Genomic DNA, 19,732 nt, shown 5'->3' with positions numbered 1-19,732 from the left:
GGCTCCACGTCCTGCTCCACCACAGCCCTTCCAGGGCCACGTCCTGCTCCACCACAGCCCTTCCAGGGCCGCCTCCTGCACTCTGGGGTCCTTCTGGGCAGCACAGAGCTCGGTGCTCAGGCCGGGGCACGGAGGGGAGCCCTGGGCAGCGAGTGGCACCGTCCCTGCAGGCAGCAGCAGCAGCAGCAGGGTCCTTGGTCCTTGCTCAGGATCCTCTCTGCCCTGCCAGGGCTGCGGTGGGTCCGGCTGGCCCCGCGGAGCCCTGTGCTGGGGCAAAGCAGCCGCTGGCTCTCGGGGCTCTGGCGTGGCTGTTTCCCACACGGCGGCTCCTGCTCTGGCGCTGCCAGCCCTTCCAGCTCGCTGCCCCACGGTGCTGACGGTATCTGCCCACCGAGGCCCGTGCCCCTGCAGCCCCGGGGCTGTGTCTGTTGGCAGCTCACCAGCCAACGCCTCCAGTGGCTTTTTTGATGTCCCAGAACAGGCTGTGCAGGAAGTGCAGCGCACGGGTCCAGCTGGGAGCAAGGCAGTGCTGGTCCCTCGGGGGAATCCTGCCTGGACACGCCATCTCCGCGGAGCTCACCGCTTCCCCAGCCTGTGCTGGCACTGCCGGTGCTTCCCAGCTGCGTGAGGGCTCAAAACCACCACTGGCTGCAATCCCAGGCCTCGCCCTCAGCCACCACGGAGTCAGGTCCTGCTGGCAAAGTGTGCAGGGTCAGCCCACAGCAGGGTGGGATGGGGACGAGGACCTGATGCTCCCTGCACGGGCAGTGGGTCCCACATGCAGCACAACACTGTGGTCCTGGGAAGGGGGCTGTCACAGCCTCTCTCCTGCTGGGGGCTGCCCTCCTCCCAGCCCCAGGCCCCCAGTTTTCTTACTCCTGGTCACCTCTGCCTTCTGTTTCTCATGGTGCCAGGATGGCATCGCCCCACTGCTCTGTGCTCCCGCACCACAGGGCCTCCCTGCACCACCCTGCTGTGGCACGGGCCTCAGGCACAGCCCAGGGCTGCCAGGAGGTCACAGGGACACAGCCACTGTCCCTGCAGGGCCCCGCGTGCCCTGGCCCAGTGCTCAGCCGAGCACGGAGCTATGGCCAGCACAGCCCTCTGCCCCGCTGGAGGCATGGGCAGATCTGCCTCTGACTGCAGTGAGAGCCAGACCTGGCTGCTCTCCACGGGGCCGTTGAGATGGCTCTGCCCAAGGAACCAGGTTCTCCAATGAGCCCTGCCGCACGCACGTGTCTGAAGGACTTTATATAAAAACAACAGACGTTTCCACACACGCATGTGGGGCCGTGGGGGTGTCCCTGCCCACCCAGCGCAGGGGAAGCTGTTCCCAGCTCCCCTTCCCCGGACACAATTCACATTTTCCACATATCAAAAACGAACCAAGCACAAACACACAGCACATGCCGCGGGGCTGGCGCTGCCCAGCCACACACGTGGCCCTGGGTCCCCAGCGGGACGTCACAGTGAGTTGGGGCACGGGGGGTCTGCGGCCGCCCCTCCTGCCCTCTGCATAGAGGGGTCAGGGCCCAGCCCCAGCAGCCTGAGCCAGGAGCCGTGCCCATCCCTGCAGCAGGGACGCCGGGCTGGAGCCGTCCTGCAGGGCCCTGGAGGGCACGAGGCGCCCCTCACACCCACAGGTACCGAGGTGATGCCAGGGAGCCCGCCAGGCTCCAGGCCCCGCTGGCTGGTGGGCGCTGCCGCAGAGGGTGGGTGCCAGGCTCTGGGCATGCACACACAGACGACACGGACGCTGGCAGTGGTGCATGGTCCAGCGAGGCTCAGCAGAGCAGAGGCAGTGGTGAGTGAGGGCTCGGCTCTTGTCCCTGTCACACCACCGAGTCCTGGATCTCAGAGCCCAGGCGCACCCGGGGTCTTTGGCAGGCAGGAGACACCTCCACAAAGCTGTCACGGACGTGGAGAGGCCTCTTCTCTGACTCAGAGAAGGTGCGTGGGGGTCCTGGGGGCTCATGCACGGGGGTACTGACGATGTAGTTGTCCTGCAGGGCCTGGTAGCCCTTGTGCTCAGGAGCCGTGCTGGGCAGGCTGCTGCCATTCAGGGGCAGGCTCTCCACCGGCTTGCGGGGCGGCTTCTGGTGCCTGCTGGGGTCGCCGGGCTCCAGCAAGGCCTTCATGCCGTCGCGGTGCCGGTGCAGCACGAAGAAGGCCAGCACGAGGACGGCGGCGGCAAAGAGCACACACATCACCAGGAACTCGGTCCAGTAGGTCTTGCCGTCCAGCCGTGCTGCAGCACTGCCCACCGCTGAGGTGCTCCGCGATGTGCTGACCGTCTCCAGGGCATCACGGCCAGCAGCCACCTTCCTGCCAGGGTCTGCTGGCCCGAGGGCTGGCTCCTGCACGCCCACGCAGTAGCTGGCCATCAGCTTGCGGAAGCCCTCCTCCAGTGACCAGCACTCGTAGGTGCCTGCACGCTCCGGGCTGCCCACCAGAATGAGGGCCCCGTCGGGCAGCACCAGGTAGGAGGCGTTGACAGGAGCCCCGTTGTGCAGCCAGCTCCGCGAGGCCAGGTTGGAGAGCAGCCGGCACGGCAGCGGCCGCACCGCGTTGGGAGGGAGCTGGATCTGCTGGCACGGGGAGCCTGAGGCTGCAGAGACAAGCCAGTATCAGCGAGGGGACCCCAGCCGTGGGCAGGGGCTGCTGATGGTGGAGCAGGAGTCTGGGAGATCCCCCTGGACACACACTCACAGCAGCACCAGTGGGAGCTCACCTGGGGGCAGGAGGATGCGGGGACGGGGCTGGGAGGCGTTGGCCGGCTGGCAGAGCCGCTCCGTGTCGGCATCCTCGATGTCCTGTGCCCAGAGCCTGGGAACAGAGGGAGGGCAGGGCAGTGGGGTGCCCTGGGGTGGAGGGGATGGCAGAGGGTGCACACTTACTGTGGGTGTGCCGGGGGATGTGGGGTGAGCCTGCGGCAGGCACCGCGGCTCCAGGCACAGAAGGGGTCCCGTGCCAGCACACATTCCCCACAGCTGCGGTACAGGCTGCAGTTGGCAAAGGGCACCTGGGCCACTGCTGTGTAGGTGGCTGCGTACACAAGGCCCTGCGGGAGGCGACACGGTGGGGTCAGCAGGGTGGGCTCCTGCACACCCCTGCCTTCCCAGGTTTCTGTCCCCCAGCCCACAAACGGGACCAGCCTCAAGCAGGCAGAGCCCCCAGTGCCCCCCTTGCCCCAGCTCCTGCCTGGTCCTGGTCCAGCAGCAGCTGGAGAATGGGCTGCCCGTCAGGGAAGAGGCGGATCTCCTCAATGATGTGCACGCCGTGGTTCACCCGCACAGCCTTGTGCAGCCGCCCGTTGTCTGCAAACAGAGGGGCCGTGCTGAGCAGGGCCGGGGCGCAGGGCACACAGCCCGGCCTGCCCAGCCCGCCTGCACCCACCCGTGCCCAGGAAGAGGACGTCGTAGGTGCCGCGCAGGCCGGGCGCGCGGTGCACGCCGATCTGCTGGTAGCGCTGCTGGCTCTGCAGCAGCAGCGGCTGGCTGCGCACCGGGCTGTCCATCAGGAAGTGGTCCTTGATAAAGTTCAGCACCCGATCTGGCATCTGCAGCGATGAATTGATCTTCAGGTGCCGCGTGTGGCTGGTGATGCACTGCAGGGAAAGGAAGGGGCTCGGAAGGGCTTGGGGAAGCGGCTGGGTACCATGCTGTGACAGCCACTGGGAGCAGGAGCGCAACGGGGCAGTGCTGCGTCCTGCGCTCGGGCAGGTGCCAAGGGGCCACCTACCATGCCCGGCCGGGGCTCTGGCACGGGGCCGGTGTCCGTGTACCACTGCTGCGTCTCGCGGTTCACCTCCTTGTAGAGCCCGCCGAAGGCGCGCTGCACGCTGCGCATGGGGAAGGCGCAGACGGCCGAGCTGCCCAGCCCACCCTTGTTCCTGGTGAGGACGGGCACAGCAACGGCAAGATCAGGGCCTGGCCCTGCCAAACCCCCCATGCTGCCCTGGGTCCCCACCACTCACCACTGCGAGGTGAAGACACCGTAGAAGAGCGTCTCCCTCCAGCGCAGCTCACCCGGGGTGAGCACAAAGATGTCCTGCAGCACGTTGAAGGGGAACCCGTCCTCAGGGTGTGAGCAGAGCAGCTGTGCCTTCAGGAAGGTTGTCCAGCGCCGCTGCAGCACGCGCTCCCCGCCCTGGTCCCCCTGCGTGGCACAGCGGGTCAGGGGGCGATGCTGTGGTCACAGAGCACCCCACAGGGCACCCCACACGCTGAGAGAATGGGGGGTCCAGGTATGCAGGATGGCCCCACATCCCCCCACCCCAGCAGCGAGTTACGCCCCAGGCACAGCCCCCACACCCCCCTGCTGCCTTATGCCCACCTTGCACACACGTGCGATGCGGGAGACGATGGTGTTCTCAAAGTAGTCAAACTCCTTCCCAGTCTCGCTGAAGAAGAAGTAGACCTTGTCGTCGTCACCCTCAGGGTTGCCGGCAGGGAGGCTCTCCCGCAGGTAGGCTGAGCCCACGAACGCTGGGTCTGGGGGCACGAGCACCCTCAGCACTCTGGCCCCATTCCTTGCCTCCCTCGCTGCAGGGGAGAGAGACCCCGAGCAGCCGTGCCAGCCCTGGCCCTCACCCTCACCTTGCAGCCAGTTGAGGGAGTTCTCGGTCTTGAGGGCGATGCGGCTCTCCTGGCTGCGGGAGATGGTCGGCTCGTTGCCCTGGAAGTTGCTGACGGTCCCGGCGTAGAGCTCGCCGTCTGCCAAAGACACGTTCCTGCTGGGACCTGCCACGCACCGCCAGCACGGCCCTGCGTCCCACTGGGGCCGAGATAGCCTGGCCTTGGCACGGCTTGGCCGGGCAGACGCAGGGACAGGAGGCACGGGGAGGAGGGCAAAGGTCCCAGGGCGCTGCAGGGAGGGCGAGGGCTCCGGGGGCCACAGGAGGAAGGGCGAGGGTCCCAGGGTGTCGTGCCTTACCGACCATGACAGCTGTGGAGCGGTACTCAGGGTCAAAGGGGCAGCGTCCCTTCCCGTCCTCCAGCACCACCTTCCCCGACGCGTCCCGCTCCAGGCTGAAGTGCTGCACGTTCTGCAGCAGGAGGAGGCTGTGAGCCAGCAGCACTTGTCCCAGTGCCAGGGACCCCAGTGCAGGGCCCTGACGGCACGGGGGGACCTGCAGGGGACCCTGTTCCTGTACTCACAATGTAGGCACAGGCCGGGCTGAAGGCGCAGGTCCCACAGGTGTACAGGTGGGTGCTGTTCAGCTGCAGCAGCAGCTTGATGTAGTTGTGACAGTCCCTCTGTGGGAGTCAGAGGACCCAGCTCAGCCCTTGGCTCAGCTCTCACCCACACCCACCCCGCACAGGGCACTGCCCGTACCCACCACTGCCCCCGATGCCTGCTGGCAGCGGGGCTCACCTGGGGGTCCTTGCCCTTGAACACACACTGCCTCTTCTTCTCCTCATCTGCACTCCACAGCAGCTGTGGAGAAGGGACAGTCACTGGGAGTCCCCTGTCCCTGTCTGGTCAACCCACACCCTCCTTGGGCTCGTTCGTAGCAACCACATCCTCCCCACCTCAATCATCCTGCTCTGGGGCGGTTGGTCCTGAATACACGATGGCTCACACAGACCCAAATGCTGGTGGGGATCCCCTGCACTCCAGCTGGGTGCCCTCTCCCTCCCCAAAGGCCACCCAGCCCACCCTGGGCTCACCCTACGAGCTGGGGAGCTGGGCTGAAAGTTGCTGGTGTTGAGGGTGAGGAGCAGCTCTCGTGCCCCCAGGTAGAGCGTCCCACCGTCCGGGCTCAGCAGCAGGGCTGTGTAGTTGGACACGCCAGGTGCCTCAAAGCGCCGCACCACCCTCTCGGCCGAGTCTGTGGGGCAGAGCGACAGGCATCAGCCTCGTGCTGGCACCTCGCCCCAGGACCCTGCACCACGGCTGCTCCTGTCCCTCTGCCCAGCACCTCGGCCATGCCACCCACCCGGAGCAGCCAGGGCCAGACCCAGCTCTGCCCACAGTGCCAGACACACCGCAGCGCACTGTGCAGGGCCCTGCTAGTGCCCAAGGCTGCCGCGGGGCACAGGCACCTCCTGGCCCTGAGGACGCCACAAGAGTCCTGCCTAGCACTGGGGCAGCTGCTCAGCCACGTCCAGCCCTGGAGCTCAGCCCTGCAGCATGGGAGGCTCAGCCCAGCCCAGGCCCACAGGGACCCCAGCCTCACGGCACGGGGAGATGAGCGCTGGGAGTATCCTCGTGCCCCAGCGCGCAGGGCTCAGCCTCTGCAAAACAGAGGGCTCAGCCCCGTGCTGGATGTGGGGCTCAGCCCTGTGCTGCCCACACTACCCCACGGGGCTCAGCCTCTGCAAAACACAGGGCTCAGCCCCGTGCTGGATGTGGGGCTCAGCCCTGTGCTGCCCACACTGCCCCACGGGGCTCAGCCTCTGCAAAACACAGGGCTCAGCCCTGTGCTGGATGTGGGGCTCAGCCCTGTGCTGGGTGCAGGGCTCAGTCTGCTGCTGCCCACACTGCCCCACGGGGCTCAGCCTCTGCAAAACACAGGGCTCAGCCCCGTGCTGGATGTGGGGCTCAGCCCTGTGCTGGATGTGGGGCTCAGCCCTGTGCTGCATGCAGGGCTCAGCCCACGCTGCCCACACTGCCCCGTGGGGCTCAGCCCGTGCCGGACACAGGCCAGTGGCTGTGCTGAGTCCATGCTGAGTCAGGGAGCGCCCGTCCTGTCCCGTCCCATGCCGTCCTGTCCCGCGTGGGTGGCCTGGCCCCGGAAGCCCTTCCTCTCCTAGCGCCGCTCTGAATCAGATGGGCCTGGCTGTGTGAGCGGGACACGTCGGGCTGACTCACGCTGCCAACTCCCTGACCCTCGGGGGACTCCCTGACCTCCCTCAAGCCCCTGCCTGCTCCCAGAGCCCCACCAGGACAACAAACCCAGAGCTCCTGCCAGGCCCTGCCTGGTGAGAGCCACTGGGAGGGATCGAGGAGCTGTGGGGCAGTGGCGAGCACCCCGTGGCTCTCACCTCCCACTGCTCCACCAACCCCAGGTATCTCTAGATGGGGCAGCATCCTCCCCGTTCCGGGGAGCTCAGCTGGCCCCAGCACCAGCTCTCCACAGTAGTGCAGAGAGGAGGAAGCTGATGCCCCAGGGCATCCTCTTGTGAGGGGCCCTGCACCCTAGTGGCGGGGTGATGCCACCCGTGGTGGGCACGGCAGCGGAGGGGCAACAGGGCCCCTGTGCCTTGCAGAGCTGTGCCGACACGGGGAGCTAGCTGCTGGTGTGGCTGCCAGGGACCTGTCAGGACAAGACCTGCTTCTTCCAGACAAACCTGCTGCAGGCACATCCAGCGCTCCCAGGGGAGCAGCTCCCAGCTCCTCCCTCCCACCGACCGCAGCCCCACGTGGGCAGCTCCATGGGAGCCACCGCCGGACACACACCGGCCACCGGCCCCTGCTCCCCGCCCAGCTGCCCCGCCTCGCTGGGGTCCAGGCCGGGATCCCCGGGCACTGCCCGGGGCTGCAGCCCCACAGCTCCCACAGGTGTGCAGAGCACGGGGCAGAACCGGTCTGTGCAGGCAGGGCCGGGCAGCGTGGCTCAACACGGCACGGCACAGCACAGCGTGGCACGATGCCGAGCTGCTTGTCTCACCGGGTCCCAGCCTCCTGTCCAGCTCAGCAGGTCCCACATCTGCTGGAGCCACCACGGCCGCGGCCAGCGGTCATGGGAGCGTGTGGTGGGGCCACATCTACACCAGAGAGCTGCAGCACGCTGAGCCAGGGAGTGCTCGCAGCTGCCCAAACCACGGCACCCTCCCAGCGCAGGACGGGATGGGCTCTGCCGGCCGGCAGCAGCTGGATCCAGCCACTCCTGGCAGCGCAGCCGTGGGTGGCTCCCCCGCACGGCACAGCTGCCAGGGTGAGCCCGAGCAGCGCGCCCCACGCCTCGCCCAGCCCGTGCCAGCTGCTGGGGGCTCTGCAGGGCAGAGGGGGCTGCAAACAGGCCCCCCACTTGTTACAGTTCTGCCTGGCCTAGCACCCTCCCGGATGCTCTGCCTGGCCCCTGCCCAGTGCAGCCCCCCGCACTCGGGCCTCGCAGCTGACAAGTGCCTGCAGAGGGGCTCAGAGCTGTCCGGAGCTGAGCACGGCACAGAAGGGGCTGTGGCGCGTCCCCCACCCCAGGGACACCCTGAGCAGAGTGCCCCGGCCGGCTCACCCGCCCCATCTGGTACGGAACCCGGCCGCCACCGCTGCCCTGCTCGCGGGGCACAAGTGCTCGGTCCCGGGTGCCCCCGGCACACCCACCCCCGGCGCGGCTCTGCACGGGGCTGCGTGACCGCACACCCCGCATCATCCCGGGGCTCTGCCCCAGCCGTGCTCCGTGTCCCGCTGACGGAGGGCTCCCGGTGTCCCCGGGAGCTGGGGGGCTGTCACACGGCGCTTCCACGCGGCGTCCAGAGCCCGGGGGACGCGGGACGCTCCGCCGCCCCGGAGCAGACGCCAGCCGGAGCCCTCGGCGGGGGCTGGCTCCCCTCCCCGGTGCCGGCGGACCCTCACCCACCGAAGGCAGCGGACACTCACCGTAGGGCAGGCTGACCCGCGGGACAGGCTCCGGAGCCGCCGAGAGCAGCAGCGCCGCCAGCACCGGCAGCACCGGCCGCGCCGCCATCCCGGACCGAGCCGCGGGGCTCCGCCGCGGCCGCGAAGCCGCCCGGGCGCTGCAGACCTGCGGGGAGAGAAGGGGCTCAGCGGCTCGGTACGGCACGGCCCGGCCCCCGCCCCGCCCCGCTCCGCGGCACCGGGCGTACAGCCACAGGCGGGCCGCGCCCGGCGGACCGAACCGGCCCCGCCCGAGAGCTCCTGATCCGCTCCCGAGCCGTACCCAGCCGCTCCCGGGCGCGCCGACCCGCTCGCCCCCAGCCCGCCGGTGCCCCGGGCGGGGTGGGCCGCTCGGAAGAGGAGGCGGGCGGTTCCCCGCCGGTACCGCCCCCAAGCCGCCCCAGCGGGACCCGGCCCCAGCCCCCGCCCCGCGGCCGCCACGGTCCGGAGGGAACGGGGCTTTGTCCCCGGGCTGGCGGCAGCCAGGGACTCCCCGCGATCAGGGAAGGCCGGTGGGGCCGGGACCCCGGGGGGTGCAGGGGGGCTGGCTGGGAGCATAGCTTGCTGTTCCCGGAAAAGCTGTCCCGGGAGTGTCCTGCCCTCCTGGGGACAGCTCGGCCCCATGGCCGCTACCAGAGCCGCCCCCTTGCCCCTCAGCTGTGCCCCACGGCCACACTGCCGGGGCTGGGGGCTCTGCTCGGCGCAGCCCAGCGCTCCCTCGGGAGCCACGGGGTACCACGGGGTGCCTGAGCCAGCCCCACCACGGGCACACCTGGCCGGCACCGGTGCCCCCACAGGTAGCACTCGGTGCAGGCGACACATCCCTGCCAGCCCCTGTGCCCGCGCCAGGGGTCCCGCCGAGCAGGCAGCGCTGGGCACGATCTCTGCCTGGCCCTCGGGGGGCTCTGTCCCTGTCCCTGGCTGGGGCGTGGGCAGGGGCTCACCGAGCCCTCAGAGCACTGCCCACCCGGCCAGCAGCACCCACGCAACTGTTATTAATGACAACTCCTTACATCGCCATGGCAACGGGGACGGGGGGACAGAGGGATGGGGTCCGAGGATCCCCCAGGCAGCACACTGGGGCCAGGGGACCCAGCGCTGCCCTCCCAGTGTGGGGTCCGGGGCAGAGCTTCCCGTGTCCTTCTTAGTCAGTCCCAGCCCTGGATTGCAATGGCGGGACCCCCTTGGAGCCCCCTGCCCAGGAGAAATGCTTCCCCACACCCAGGACAGCCGTGCCCACACTCTGTGGATGCCTCTGCCCACACTCCCGGGACAGCCGTGCCCACACTCCCACACTCTGCCCGCCTGGCACTGCCGGACGGTGCCCACTCACAGGTCATACCTGATGTCCAGTGCTGGGGCTCTGGGCTGCCCTTCTGCCCCAAATTGACTTTGCTCCCTTCCTGTTCCCGCTGCTCCTGCTGTTCCTTCCCAGGCCCGGGACAGTCCCACAGCTCCACCCCAGCCTTATCAGCAGCACCCTTTGCCCGGGAAGTGGCACAGACGGACGGGACTCAACTCGCCCAGCCAAGCACGTCACCCTGAACAGGGTGGGAGAAGGCACTCACCCTGCAGCCATGGACCCCTGCCCCACATCCCACGGCATCTTGGGGGGCTCCAGGGACCTGGCTGCCACCTGTGCACGGCCGTGGGAGGGTTGTGTCAACACCTGGGTGCGATGGCATGCAGCTAGGACAGGGGAGCCCCCGTGGGGAGGGCAGCTGCTCTGGGGTGAGCAGGGAGGGCAGGAGCAGGAGAGAAGGGAAGGGAAGGGGCAGGCAGAGAGGAAAAGGAGGGCAGAGCAGGCCGGGAGGGAGGGCAGGAGCCGGCAGCAGAACCAGGCCAGAGCCTGTGCCTTTAAGCGGCACTCCAGCGCTGCTGGCAGCCAGGGCTGTTTACGCCAAACTCCCATTTATCTCCTGTCCTGCCCACGCAGCTGCCAGCAGGGCAGTGCCGGGGGCACCGCAGCTCCCTGCCCCGCTCTGCACCCCGGCAGGCCCGTGCGTGCCCCACACCCTGCTGCAGGCATTGGCACGCACCGCTGCGGCGGCCGTGCCGCCCTCCCTGCCCACTGCTGGCAACGGGGAAACCTCTCTGGGCTTTGGGCAGCACCAAAACCCGTGCCCTGGGGTCAGCAGGCAGGTGGGGCAGTGGTTTCTGCACCGAATTCCCACGCCAGCGCCCGCACCCCACTCCCACTGGCAGTGGGTGCCCGGGAAGGCGGCGATGGGAGCGGGCGCTGCTGCTGCCTGCAGAGAGCGGGACGGGCTGTGTGTGCCTCACCGCTGCTGCTGCTGCTGCCCACCGGCTCCAGCTGCCCCCGCAGCCTGCCCCAGCACGGCCCTGCTCGGGGACCTGCGCCCGGCTCGCACGCTGCCCACGCAGCCGGGCTCTCCCCACCTCGCGGGGCTCACACGCTCGCCCCCGGCTCGGCTGGCTGCGGGAGCTGCCAGACAGCAGCCGGCAGTGCCTGCTCTGAGCACGCACACGCACGGAGGGTGAGCACGCACGCTTGCACACCTGCAGAGAGCCGAGGGCCCTGCACAGCCACAGATGCTGCAGCTCCAGCTGCTCAGCGCCGGCTGCCCGCACACCGCGGGTCTCCCTGCAGCGGGGATACCCGGCCGCAGCTGGAGCGCTCTGCAGCATCCTGGCAGCTCCGACAGCCTGACAGGCTCCCCACGGGCCCCGGGCATCCCCCATTCCACGTGCACCGGCTGAGACACCCTGCCTCGCCAAGGGCCTCCCTCGGGGCCAAGCTGGGCTGCCCCCCACATCTCTGCCCACCGTGAGCTCAGACCCTACTGCCAGGACCCCCTGGCTGGGGTAGGGGTGGTGGCACACAGCCAGCCCCACGCTGCCCCACAGCATCCCCTCTGCCGTGGCAGGGCGCTATGGGGCACCTGTACCCAGGGTACTGAATGCCCCACAACACACACCCGTCTCATTGCTCCCATCGCTCCTGCACAATGGCAGAGTCAGTTCTGAGGACAAGGGGGTATCCCCACAGTCCACCTGTCCCCTGCGATGCCAGGACCAGTCTGTACCCTGCCCTGCCTGCCTGCGGAGCTGCAGGGTACACAGGGCCCCCACTCCTTGCTGGGCAGCCCTGGCACAGGGCAGGGAAGAGCCAGCAGGAACCCCAGCCACGGAGCACCCTTGTGGGGCAGCGAGGTGGTGGACTCTGAGCACAGGTGTGTCAGCTCCCCGGAGCGCAGGAATGGAGGGTCCAGGCTCAGGGATGGGTGTCCCCTTCCCAGCCAGTCCTGACTCCACAGAGCCCAAACCAGCACTGGTCTCCTCAGCCCCACGGCACCCTTGGTCCTGTGGCACCGTCGCTACCCTTGCCCTGGTGCTCCTCGGGGTCAGAGGGGGTGCCAGCCCCTTAAGCAGCCCCAGGCCCATTTGGAGCAGGCACTAGGGCCCAAGGGATGACCCAAAAGCCCATGGGACCCTGACCCTCCCTGCACCCCAAGACCAGGGGCTGCCTGGGCACCAGCAGATCCTCAGACGCTGGGGCCACATGTGTGGGACACACAGCACGTGTGCCCCCGCAGGTGTCGGGGCACATCACACCCGTGGGACACGGCGCACACACGCGTGGCCCAGTCCCAAGCGGGCTCTGACACGCCTGCCTGTGAGCAGCTGTGACGCTGTCCTGAGCGCCGTGTGTGTGCCTCCACACCCTCGGCCTGCTGTGCGCACACCCGGCACATGTAAACACACGCAGAGAGGTCACGGGGTGCTCACACCCTGGGCGGCAAACACCGGCCTGGGAACAGGCTGTGGGAACGGCCCGGTGCAGCTGCACCCCGCACACACACAGACACACACACAGGCACAGACACACAGAGACACACACACACACACACACAGGCACACACACACACAGACACACACACAGGCACACACACACACAGAGACACACACACACAGACACACACACACAGACACACACACACACAGAGACACACAGACACACACACAGGCACACATGCACACACACTTACACAGGCACACCCACCGGCTCAGTCACACAGGCACACCCAGGTGCACACACAGCGATGCACACACATTGTCACTCACACATTGTCACGCACAGCCACACAGCAATGCACACACATTGTCACTTACAGTCACACAATCACACAACGACGCACACACATTGTCACTCACACACTGTCATACAATCACAGAGCCACGCAGCAATGCAATACACACACATTGTCACACACACACACAGACGCACAGTGATGCACACACACTCACACGCTGTCACTCACACGCACAGGCACACAATCGCACAGTCAGTCACACACACAGTCAGTCACACACGGTCACACACCCGCACGTTCTCACATTCACGCACTCCCAGCCCCCCGCACCCGTCCCTCGGGGACCCCCGTGCACGTGCACACGCGGCCCCTTGCACGGCGCGTGCCCGCGCACCCGCCCGAGCCCGGCCCTCGCACACGCGCCCCGCGGGCGCGCCCGTGCCTTGCACACTCGCTGCTCCCGCACGCCTCCCGCGCCCGGTGCCCGGTGCCCCCCGCTGCTCACCCGCTCGGCGGCTCCGAGGCGCGGCGGGAGCCGCAGGCGGCGGGGGCGGCTCCGGGGTGTTCCCCCCGGCGGCGCGGGGCGGCGCGGGGGCGGCTCCGGGGGGCTCCGCCCGCAGCACAACAAAGGGCCGGCCCGCCCCGCCCCGCCCCGGCCCGGCCCCGCCGCCGCGCCGGGGGCCCCGGGCCAGCGGGGGCCGGGGGAGGGCTGCTCCCGCCCGGGAGTCACCCCCAATGTGGGGCGGGAACTGCAGGGGGCTGTCGCTGTCCCCACGGTTCCTGGGATGGCACCGGCCCTAAAGGGGTCCTGCCCAGCACTGAGTGTTTCAGCCCCAGCACACTGAGCGGCTTCCAGCACCATGGGGCTACTGGGGAGAGTGGTTTGGGGGGCAGCACCCACTGGGGGCCCTTCCTGAGGGTCCCTGGTAGCAGGGGTGGCTATGGGGACACGTAATGCCTGTGTACACGGCCCCAAGCATCATGATGAGATCCCTGTGGTGGTGGCAAGCTCAGGGAGTTTTGGGGTAATCCATGGGACTGGGCACCTCATGGCAATGTGTAGCTCTGTGTGGTTCAGGGACAGCATGGCCGTGGGTGTCCCCACAGTGGCACACAGAGCTGGTGGCTGGCAGCTGAGTGCCAGCAGTACCCAGAGCTGCTGGGATCACGGGCACTGAGACACTGCCTGTGCTGGCCTGGCAGAAGTGCCCAGGCAGGGCCACGCTGGCAGCCCCAGGAGCTCAATGGTCGCCCAAGGGGGGACACAGCCCCCAGTCCAGCCCGCAGGCCAGCAGCTCTGGGCAGCACTGAGGGCTCTTGTGTTTGCGGGCAGCATGAGGGAACATGGCCCTGTCAGCCCCTCGGTGCCCCCTCCACGGGCAGACACACACAGCCCCACACCGTGTCCTTCTCGACCTCTGGCTGGGCCCCAAACCTGCGGGACCTGTCTCCCCTGAGGTGCCGGCCCCGCAGCCAGCCCTGCCGGCCCTCTGTGTCCCCAGGGTGGCCGTACGCTGGAGCGGAGCAGCGGGAGGTGGCGGGGCCGTGCAGGGACACTGGAGCGGTGCAGCGGGAGGCGGCTGGGCCGCGGCCCGGGATGCACGGGCGGTGCCGCTGTGTGGGGCCTGCTCTGGGCCTGTGCCACATGGCCGCCCCCGGGCCCTCCTCGCGGGGACCGTCCCGGCGCTGGCCTGGCCCCGTCCTGCCGGCGCTGCGGTCACTGGGCGGCTCCGGCCGCGGGGCCAGGGCCAGGGCAGCCGGGGGGCAGCCCCCGAGCAGGGCCGGCCGGGGCGGCGGGCCGCGGCAGCCCGGGCCGGGCGCTGGGAGCACGGACACGGCGGAGCCCGGCCCCCCCGGCAGCCCGCGGCTCCTGCTCTGGTTAATGTTAAAGCCAGCCGACGTCAAGGACTGCCGCAGCTCCCCCTGCCCCTCCGCCGGGGGCTGCCAGCTACAGGGCTGTTTTTCCTCCCGGAGCAGGCTCTGCCCGTCCCATGTGGCTAAAAAAAGCCATCGGCTTGGCTGGGACAGCAGGACAACAAATTCCCAGCCCGAGCAGCCTCCTGGCAACCCTGGCACATTTCGTGCACCTTCTTGGGGTGCCCCTGGTGTGCATCACCCCCGTCGTCGTTGTCATCACGGTAGCTGTCCTCGTTGTCGTCGTGGTCCTCCTCCTCCTCCTCCTCCTCCTCGTCCTCCCCACGCGGGGCCAGGCGAGGTGAAGGTCCCTGGTGGAACAGTGGCAGTTGCCCTTGTCCTGCTGGATCCAGCTGCCGAGTCACGCGCCAGCCCAGCCGGGAGCAGGGACGCGGCTTCCATGTAGGGTCAGGCTGTGCACGCACGCCCCCAGCCCCATGTGCCACTCCAGTTTCACACGGGGATTTGCAGCTGGGTTTGGTCCTGGTTCTAGGAGGGTTTTTACAGCTGGGTTTTTGATCCTGAGCGTGTCTGATGCCGGTTCCACGAGGGGTTTTGCAGATGGGTCTGGTCCTGGGGGGTGGGGCCATTCTCAATTCCACGAGGGATTTCAAACCGGTGTCTGATCCCCAGGTTTCGTTTAATTTCTGGTCCCAGGCAGGGTTTTGCAGCTAGGTCTGGTCCCAGGGGATTTTGTTCCCTGTTCCACGAGGGGATTTACAACCGGATCAGGTCCCGGGGGAGTTTGGTCCCCATTCCACGTGGGGTTTGGCCACGTATCCGTAACCCCGACGTAGCCAGGGATGCAACATCCCTTCGGCGGGAACGGGGGTGCTGAGGATCGCGGCCGCGCCGAGCTCCGGCGCTGGGGCCGGACGCGGCCCAGGCCCGACCCCGCCGCGGGACCCCCCGCGGGCCCCTCGGAGCCTCGCGGGGCCCCACGAGGGGAGCGGGGCTGTGTCCCGCCCCGGGGCGGAGAGAGCCGCGCCCCGGTGTCCGCCCCGTCGCGTCCGCCCACGCCATGGCCGCCCGTTACCTCCGCGCTGCCCCGGCGCTGCGCCGCCTGCCCCGCTGCCCGCCGCCCGCCGCCGCCGCGGGGCAGCGCCGCCACTGTGAGTGGGGACACGGGGGGACACCGCGGGGCTGTGCCCGCCGCGCCCGGGGAGCGCGCCGGACCCACGGGGGGGCGGCTCGGATTCTTTAGGGGGGCGGTGTCTGAAACGGGATCCGGAGTCGCGCGTACCGACGGTCCGCGGGCCCCTGCCGACCCACGGCGGGTTTTGTAGCTAGGTGTGCTCCGGGGGGGTGGTCCCGGTTCTGCGGGGGGTTTCACAGCTGACTTTGGTCCCAGGGGAGTTTGGTCCCGGTTCCACGTGGCGTTTTACACTCCAGCTCGTACCTGGTCTGAGCCTGGTGCGGGGTGGGGTCGCTCAAGGTCCCGGATCAACGCGGGATTTCACCCCCCAGAAGGGTGCCAAAATCCTGGTCCTGGTGCCACGCAGAGTTCTGTTGCCTATCAATGCTCCGGTCCCACTCAGGGAGGGTCACCTCTGCTCTGGGTACCGCGTGGGGGTTTACAGCCTGATGAGCCACAGACAGGTTTGGCACCCAGAGGGGTTTAGTCCTGGTCCAGGATCCACACAGGGATTTGCACCTCGGTTTGTGCCTGAATCTGGCCCCAGGGGATTGCACCTGCTCCTGGTTCTGGTCCCATTCTTGATCTCACTGAGGCGTTGGAGCCCGGCTTGCACGTGAATCCCACTGTGGGAGGAATGTGTCCTTGTCCCTGTCCCCCTCACGTGGTGGGTTTTGCACTCTCACCCCCACTCCAGCAGTGGTGACCCCAATAACGGGCCTAGACCCCAGTGGGGCTTGCCTGTACCTGGCCCTGAGCCAGGTGGCACCCACACCTGGCTGGATGGAGCTGTGTGGTGCCCACAGGATGCCCTGGACCCACACAAGGGTGTGGAGCCGTGGGACCAGGGGTGCACCCCTCACACCCCCCACTGCTCTCCAGATGCCGACAAGCGGATCAAGGTGGCAAACCCAGTGGTGGAGATGGATGGGGACGAGATGACGCGGATCATCTGGGCCTTCATTAAGGAGAAGGTGATGGGGGGCGTGCCCCCGGGGAGCTGGGGGGTTGGACGGGGAGCTGGTGGTCCCTGTGCTGCCCTCTGTCTGTCCCTCCCGCCTCCGTCCCTCTGTCTGCAGGAAGCAGGTCGTAAAATGGGCACAACTACCAGAACGACCTTTAAGTGAGGCGGTTCCGGGCAGCAGGGGCTGTCTCACACAGAGAGGCCTGTTCAAGGCAGGGGGGATCATCCTGGTCAGCAGAACCACCTGGGGCAGGGGGAACCAGCTTGGGCAGGCAGCCAGGCTGGGCCGGGATGGGTGCCAGGGCTGGCCATGCCGTGGTGCTGCTCCCCAGGCACCCCACACTGTTCCCCCCTTCTGACACTCTGCTGGCCCCTCAGCTCATCCTGCCCAACGTGGATGTCCAGCTAAAGTACTTCGACCTGGGGCTGCCACATCGGGACAAGACGGATGACCAGGTCACCATTGACTCAGCGCTGGCCACGCAGAAGTACAGCGTGGCTGTCAAGTGCGCCACCATCACGCCTGATGAAGCCAGGGTGGAAGGTGGGCAGGGGCACGGGGCCGAGCTCCCGTTGCAGTGGGGGGGTGCTGGCAGCTCCGTGGGGTGCTGAGCCTCCTGTCTGTGCCCCCTGGGGTCAGCAGTGCCTTCCCACTGCCAGCTCAGGTTTCCGGTGGGTTGGGGCTGCACCATGCTCAGTGCTGTGCCCCTCTGCCCACCCTGGGGGCTCGTGGGTGCTGTGGGGACCCCATGGGCCTGGGGACACACTGACCTGTGCCCTGTGCCAGCCACAATCTCATGCTGGCTGTCCCTCCCCTTGCAGCAGGGTCTGGCAGCAGCCCGTGGCAGTGGAGCGGGGTGCTGGCAGGAGCCATGTGCTTCAGGGGGGCTGGGGGGTGCTTCAGGGGTCCCATCTGCATGCCCCACAGAGTTCAAGCTGAAGAAGATGTGGAAGAGCCCCAATGGCACCATCCGGAACATCCTGGGGGGGACGGTGTTCCGGGAGCCCATCATCTGCAAGAACATTCCCCGGCTGGTGCCCGGCTGGACCAAGCCCATCACCATCGGCCGCCACGCCCACGGTGACCAGGTGAGCCAGAGCACGGCAGGGAGCTGTGGCTGCCCAGCAGCTGCCTCCGCCCCTGCCTGACCCTCTGCCTGCCCCCTCAGTACAAAGCCACCGACTTCGTGGTGGACAAGTCCGGGACATTCAAGATGATCTTCACGCCAAAGGATGGCAGCGGCACCAAGGAGTGGGAGGTGTTCAACTTCCCCGGCGGCGGCGTGGGCATGGGCATGTACAACACGGACGAGGTACTGCTGGGGCTCAGGGGGCCCTCGGGCAGCGTGCCTCCCACCCTGGGGATGCCAGCTAGGGACAGGGTGCCACGAGGCTCTGTGCTTCCCTTGCAGTCCATCTCTGGCTTTGCGCACAGCTGCTTCCAGTACGCCATCCAGAAGAAGTGGCCGCTCTACCTGAGCACTAAGAACACCATCCTCAAGGCCTACGACGGGCGCTTCAAGGACATCTTCCAGGAGATCTTTGATAAGTATGGACCTGGGGGGGGATCTGGGCTGTCCTGGGGGTGCTGGCAGCGAGACCCACGTGGGGTGAGCGTGGCTGACCCTGGCTCCCAGGCACTACAAGACGGAGTTTGACAAGCTGAAGATCTGGTACGAGCACCGACTCATCGACGACATGGTTGCCCAGATGCTGAAATCCTCCGGCGGCTTCGTCTGGGCCTGCAAGAACTACGACGGGGATGTCCAGTCAGACATCCTGGCCCAAGGTGGAGCAGGGTAGGGTGTGGTGGGCTCTGCAGCGTCACCCCCGCAGCTGTCCTGACCCCTGTCCCCCCGCAGGGTTCGGCTCCCTGGGGTTGATGACCTCTGTCCTGGTGTGTCCGGACGGGAAGACCATTGAGGCCGAGGCCGCCCACGGCACTGTCACCCGCCACTACCGGGAGCACCAGAAGGTGGGCAGAGCCTGTGAGCTGCCTGTGCCAGGCTGCCCAGGGCAGGGTGTCCCCAGCAGACAGCTGACCCCTTTCTCTGCGCAGGGCCGACCCACCAGCACCAACCCCATTGCCAGCATCTTCGCCTGGACGCGCGGCCTGGAGCACCGCGGCAAGCTGGACAGCAACCCGGAGCTCATCAAGTGAGCAGGGGGTGGGATCCCCGGGGAGGGTCCCTGCAGCAGCTGCTCTGGTCGCACCGTGGCAGCAGCTGTGCAATCTGTGCCCCAAACCCGTGCCCAGGTTTGCGCAGACGCTGGAGAAGGTGTGTGTGGACACCGTGGAGAGCGGGACCATGACCAAGGACCTCGCTGGCTGCATCCACGGCCTTGCCAAGTACGGGGGCTCTCAGGGCACAAGGGGGGCAGCCACCTGCACTAGGGCAGCGTGGCTACACAGGTGACCGTGCGGGTGGGGGGACCCTCTAGGGTGGCCACAAGAACAGCACAGTGACCACAAGGACGGGCTGGCCCTGCAGGGCAGCCTTGAGAGTAGGAAAGTGTCCAGGAGCTGGCTGGGCACCGTGGCCACAGGTGGTAGCTGCTGGCCTCTCTGGACAGTCCCCAGGGACTCAGGTTGGCTGTTCACTGCTGACTGGGTTGGGCAGGGGCCACATGCTGGAGCCAGGGCTGTGGTGCCTGTGGGAGGAGGCAGGCAGGGACCCCCCCCAATCCCTGTCTGCCTCCACAGTGTGAAGCTGAATGAGCACTTTGTGAACACTACCGACTTCCTCGATGCCATCAAGAACAACCTGGACAAGGCTCTGGGCAAGAAATAGGAGACAGCCTCTCTATCTCTGGGATGGATGGGGTTGGGAGGGCCCAGTGCCCTCCCCAGCTCCCCAGCACAGCTCAGGAACAGTTGAATAATTTTTCTAAAGTTTTCTTAGGAGTGTTTTTAAAGCCTTTGTAGCAGGGGACTGTGGGGTGGGGGGGTGCGTGGGGGTGTGTGTGTGTCCTGCCCTGATTCATGTACCCCATAACGGTTTGGTGCCATTAAATATCTCCCCAGCCATGGCACAGCACCTGGCACAGCTTTGCACTGCGCGCAGGGGGGGCACCCAGAGCCCTCAGCTCAGCCTTGCCAGC

General features: G+C 67.8%; 2 protein-coding genes across 4 annotated transcripts; one reads left to right on the top strand and one right to left on the bottom strand.

Moving 5' to 3' along the window:
• Window positions 1–1,221: 1,221 nt before the first annotated feature.
• Window positions 1,222–15,177, bottom strand: SEMA4B (semaphorin 4B). Of its 3 annotated transcripts, none has more exons than XM_064722159.1 (15): window positions 14,705–15,177; window positions 8,545–8,689; window positions 5,673–5,833; window positions 5,377–5,439; window positions 5,160–5,258; window positions 4,936–5,047; window positions 4,599–4,715; window positions 4,336–4,493; window positions 3,977–4,158; window positions 3,742–3,892; window positions 3,397–3,607; window positions 3,202–3,317; window positions 2,898–3,061; window positions 2,732–2,826; window positions 1,222–2,608 (listed from the first exon to the last, which is right to left on the bottom strand). In XM_064722159.1, exons 1-15 carry the CDS (start codon window positions 15,119–15,121, stop codon window positions 1,833–1,835), a joined length of 2,967 nt encoding a protein of 988 aa, XP_064578229.1. In that variant the 5' UTR covers window positions 15,122–15,177; the 3' UTR covers window positions 1,222–1,832. The 3 variants fall into 3 exon arrangements, with proteins under 3 accessions (XP_064578229.1, XP_064578230.1, XP_064578231.1); XM_064722160.1 differs by lacking the exon at window positions 14,705–15,177 and adding an exon at window positions 13,123–13,200; XM_064722161.1 differs by lacking the exon at window positions 14,705–15,177 and adding an exon at window positions 9,905–10,051.
• A 316-nt stretch (window positions 15,178–15,493) lies between these two features.
• IDH2 (isocitrate dehydrogenase (NADP(+)) 2) lies at window positions 15,494–19,526 on the top strand. The gene is made up of 11 exons (XM_064722174.1): window positions 15,494–15,643; window positions 16,549–16,640; window positions 17,009–17,174; window positions 17,559–17,719; window positions 17,800–17,943; window positions 18,043–18,179; window positions 18,268–18,419; window positions 18,493–18,605; window positions 18,690–18,787; window positions 18,888–18,980; window positions 19,335–19,526. The coding sequence occupies exons 1-11, from the start codon at window positions 15,553–15,555 to the stop codon at window positions 19,420–19,422; spliced, it is 1,335 nt and encodes a 444-aa protein (XP_064578244.1). The 5' UTR covers window positions 15,494–15,552; the 3' UTR covers window positions 19,423–19,526.
• Window positions 19,527–19,732: the final 206 nt, after the last annotated feature.

Source organism: Zonotrichia leucophrys, chromosome 10 (assembly GCF_028769735.1).
Source record: "Zonotrichia leucophrys gambelii isolate GWCS_2022_RI chromosome 10, RI_Zleu_2.0, whole genome shotgun sequence".
Lineage (NCBI taxonomy): Eukaryota > Metazoa > Chordata > Aves > Passeriformes > Passerellidae > Zonotrichia > Zonotrichia leucophrys.
The sequence above is the reverse complement of the archived record's forward strand: the minus strand, read 5'-3'. Positions and strand labels throughout refer to the sequence as shown.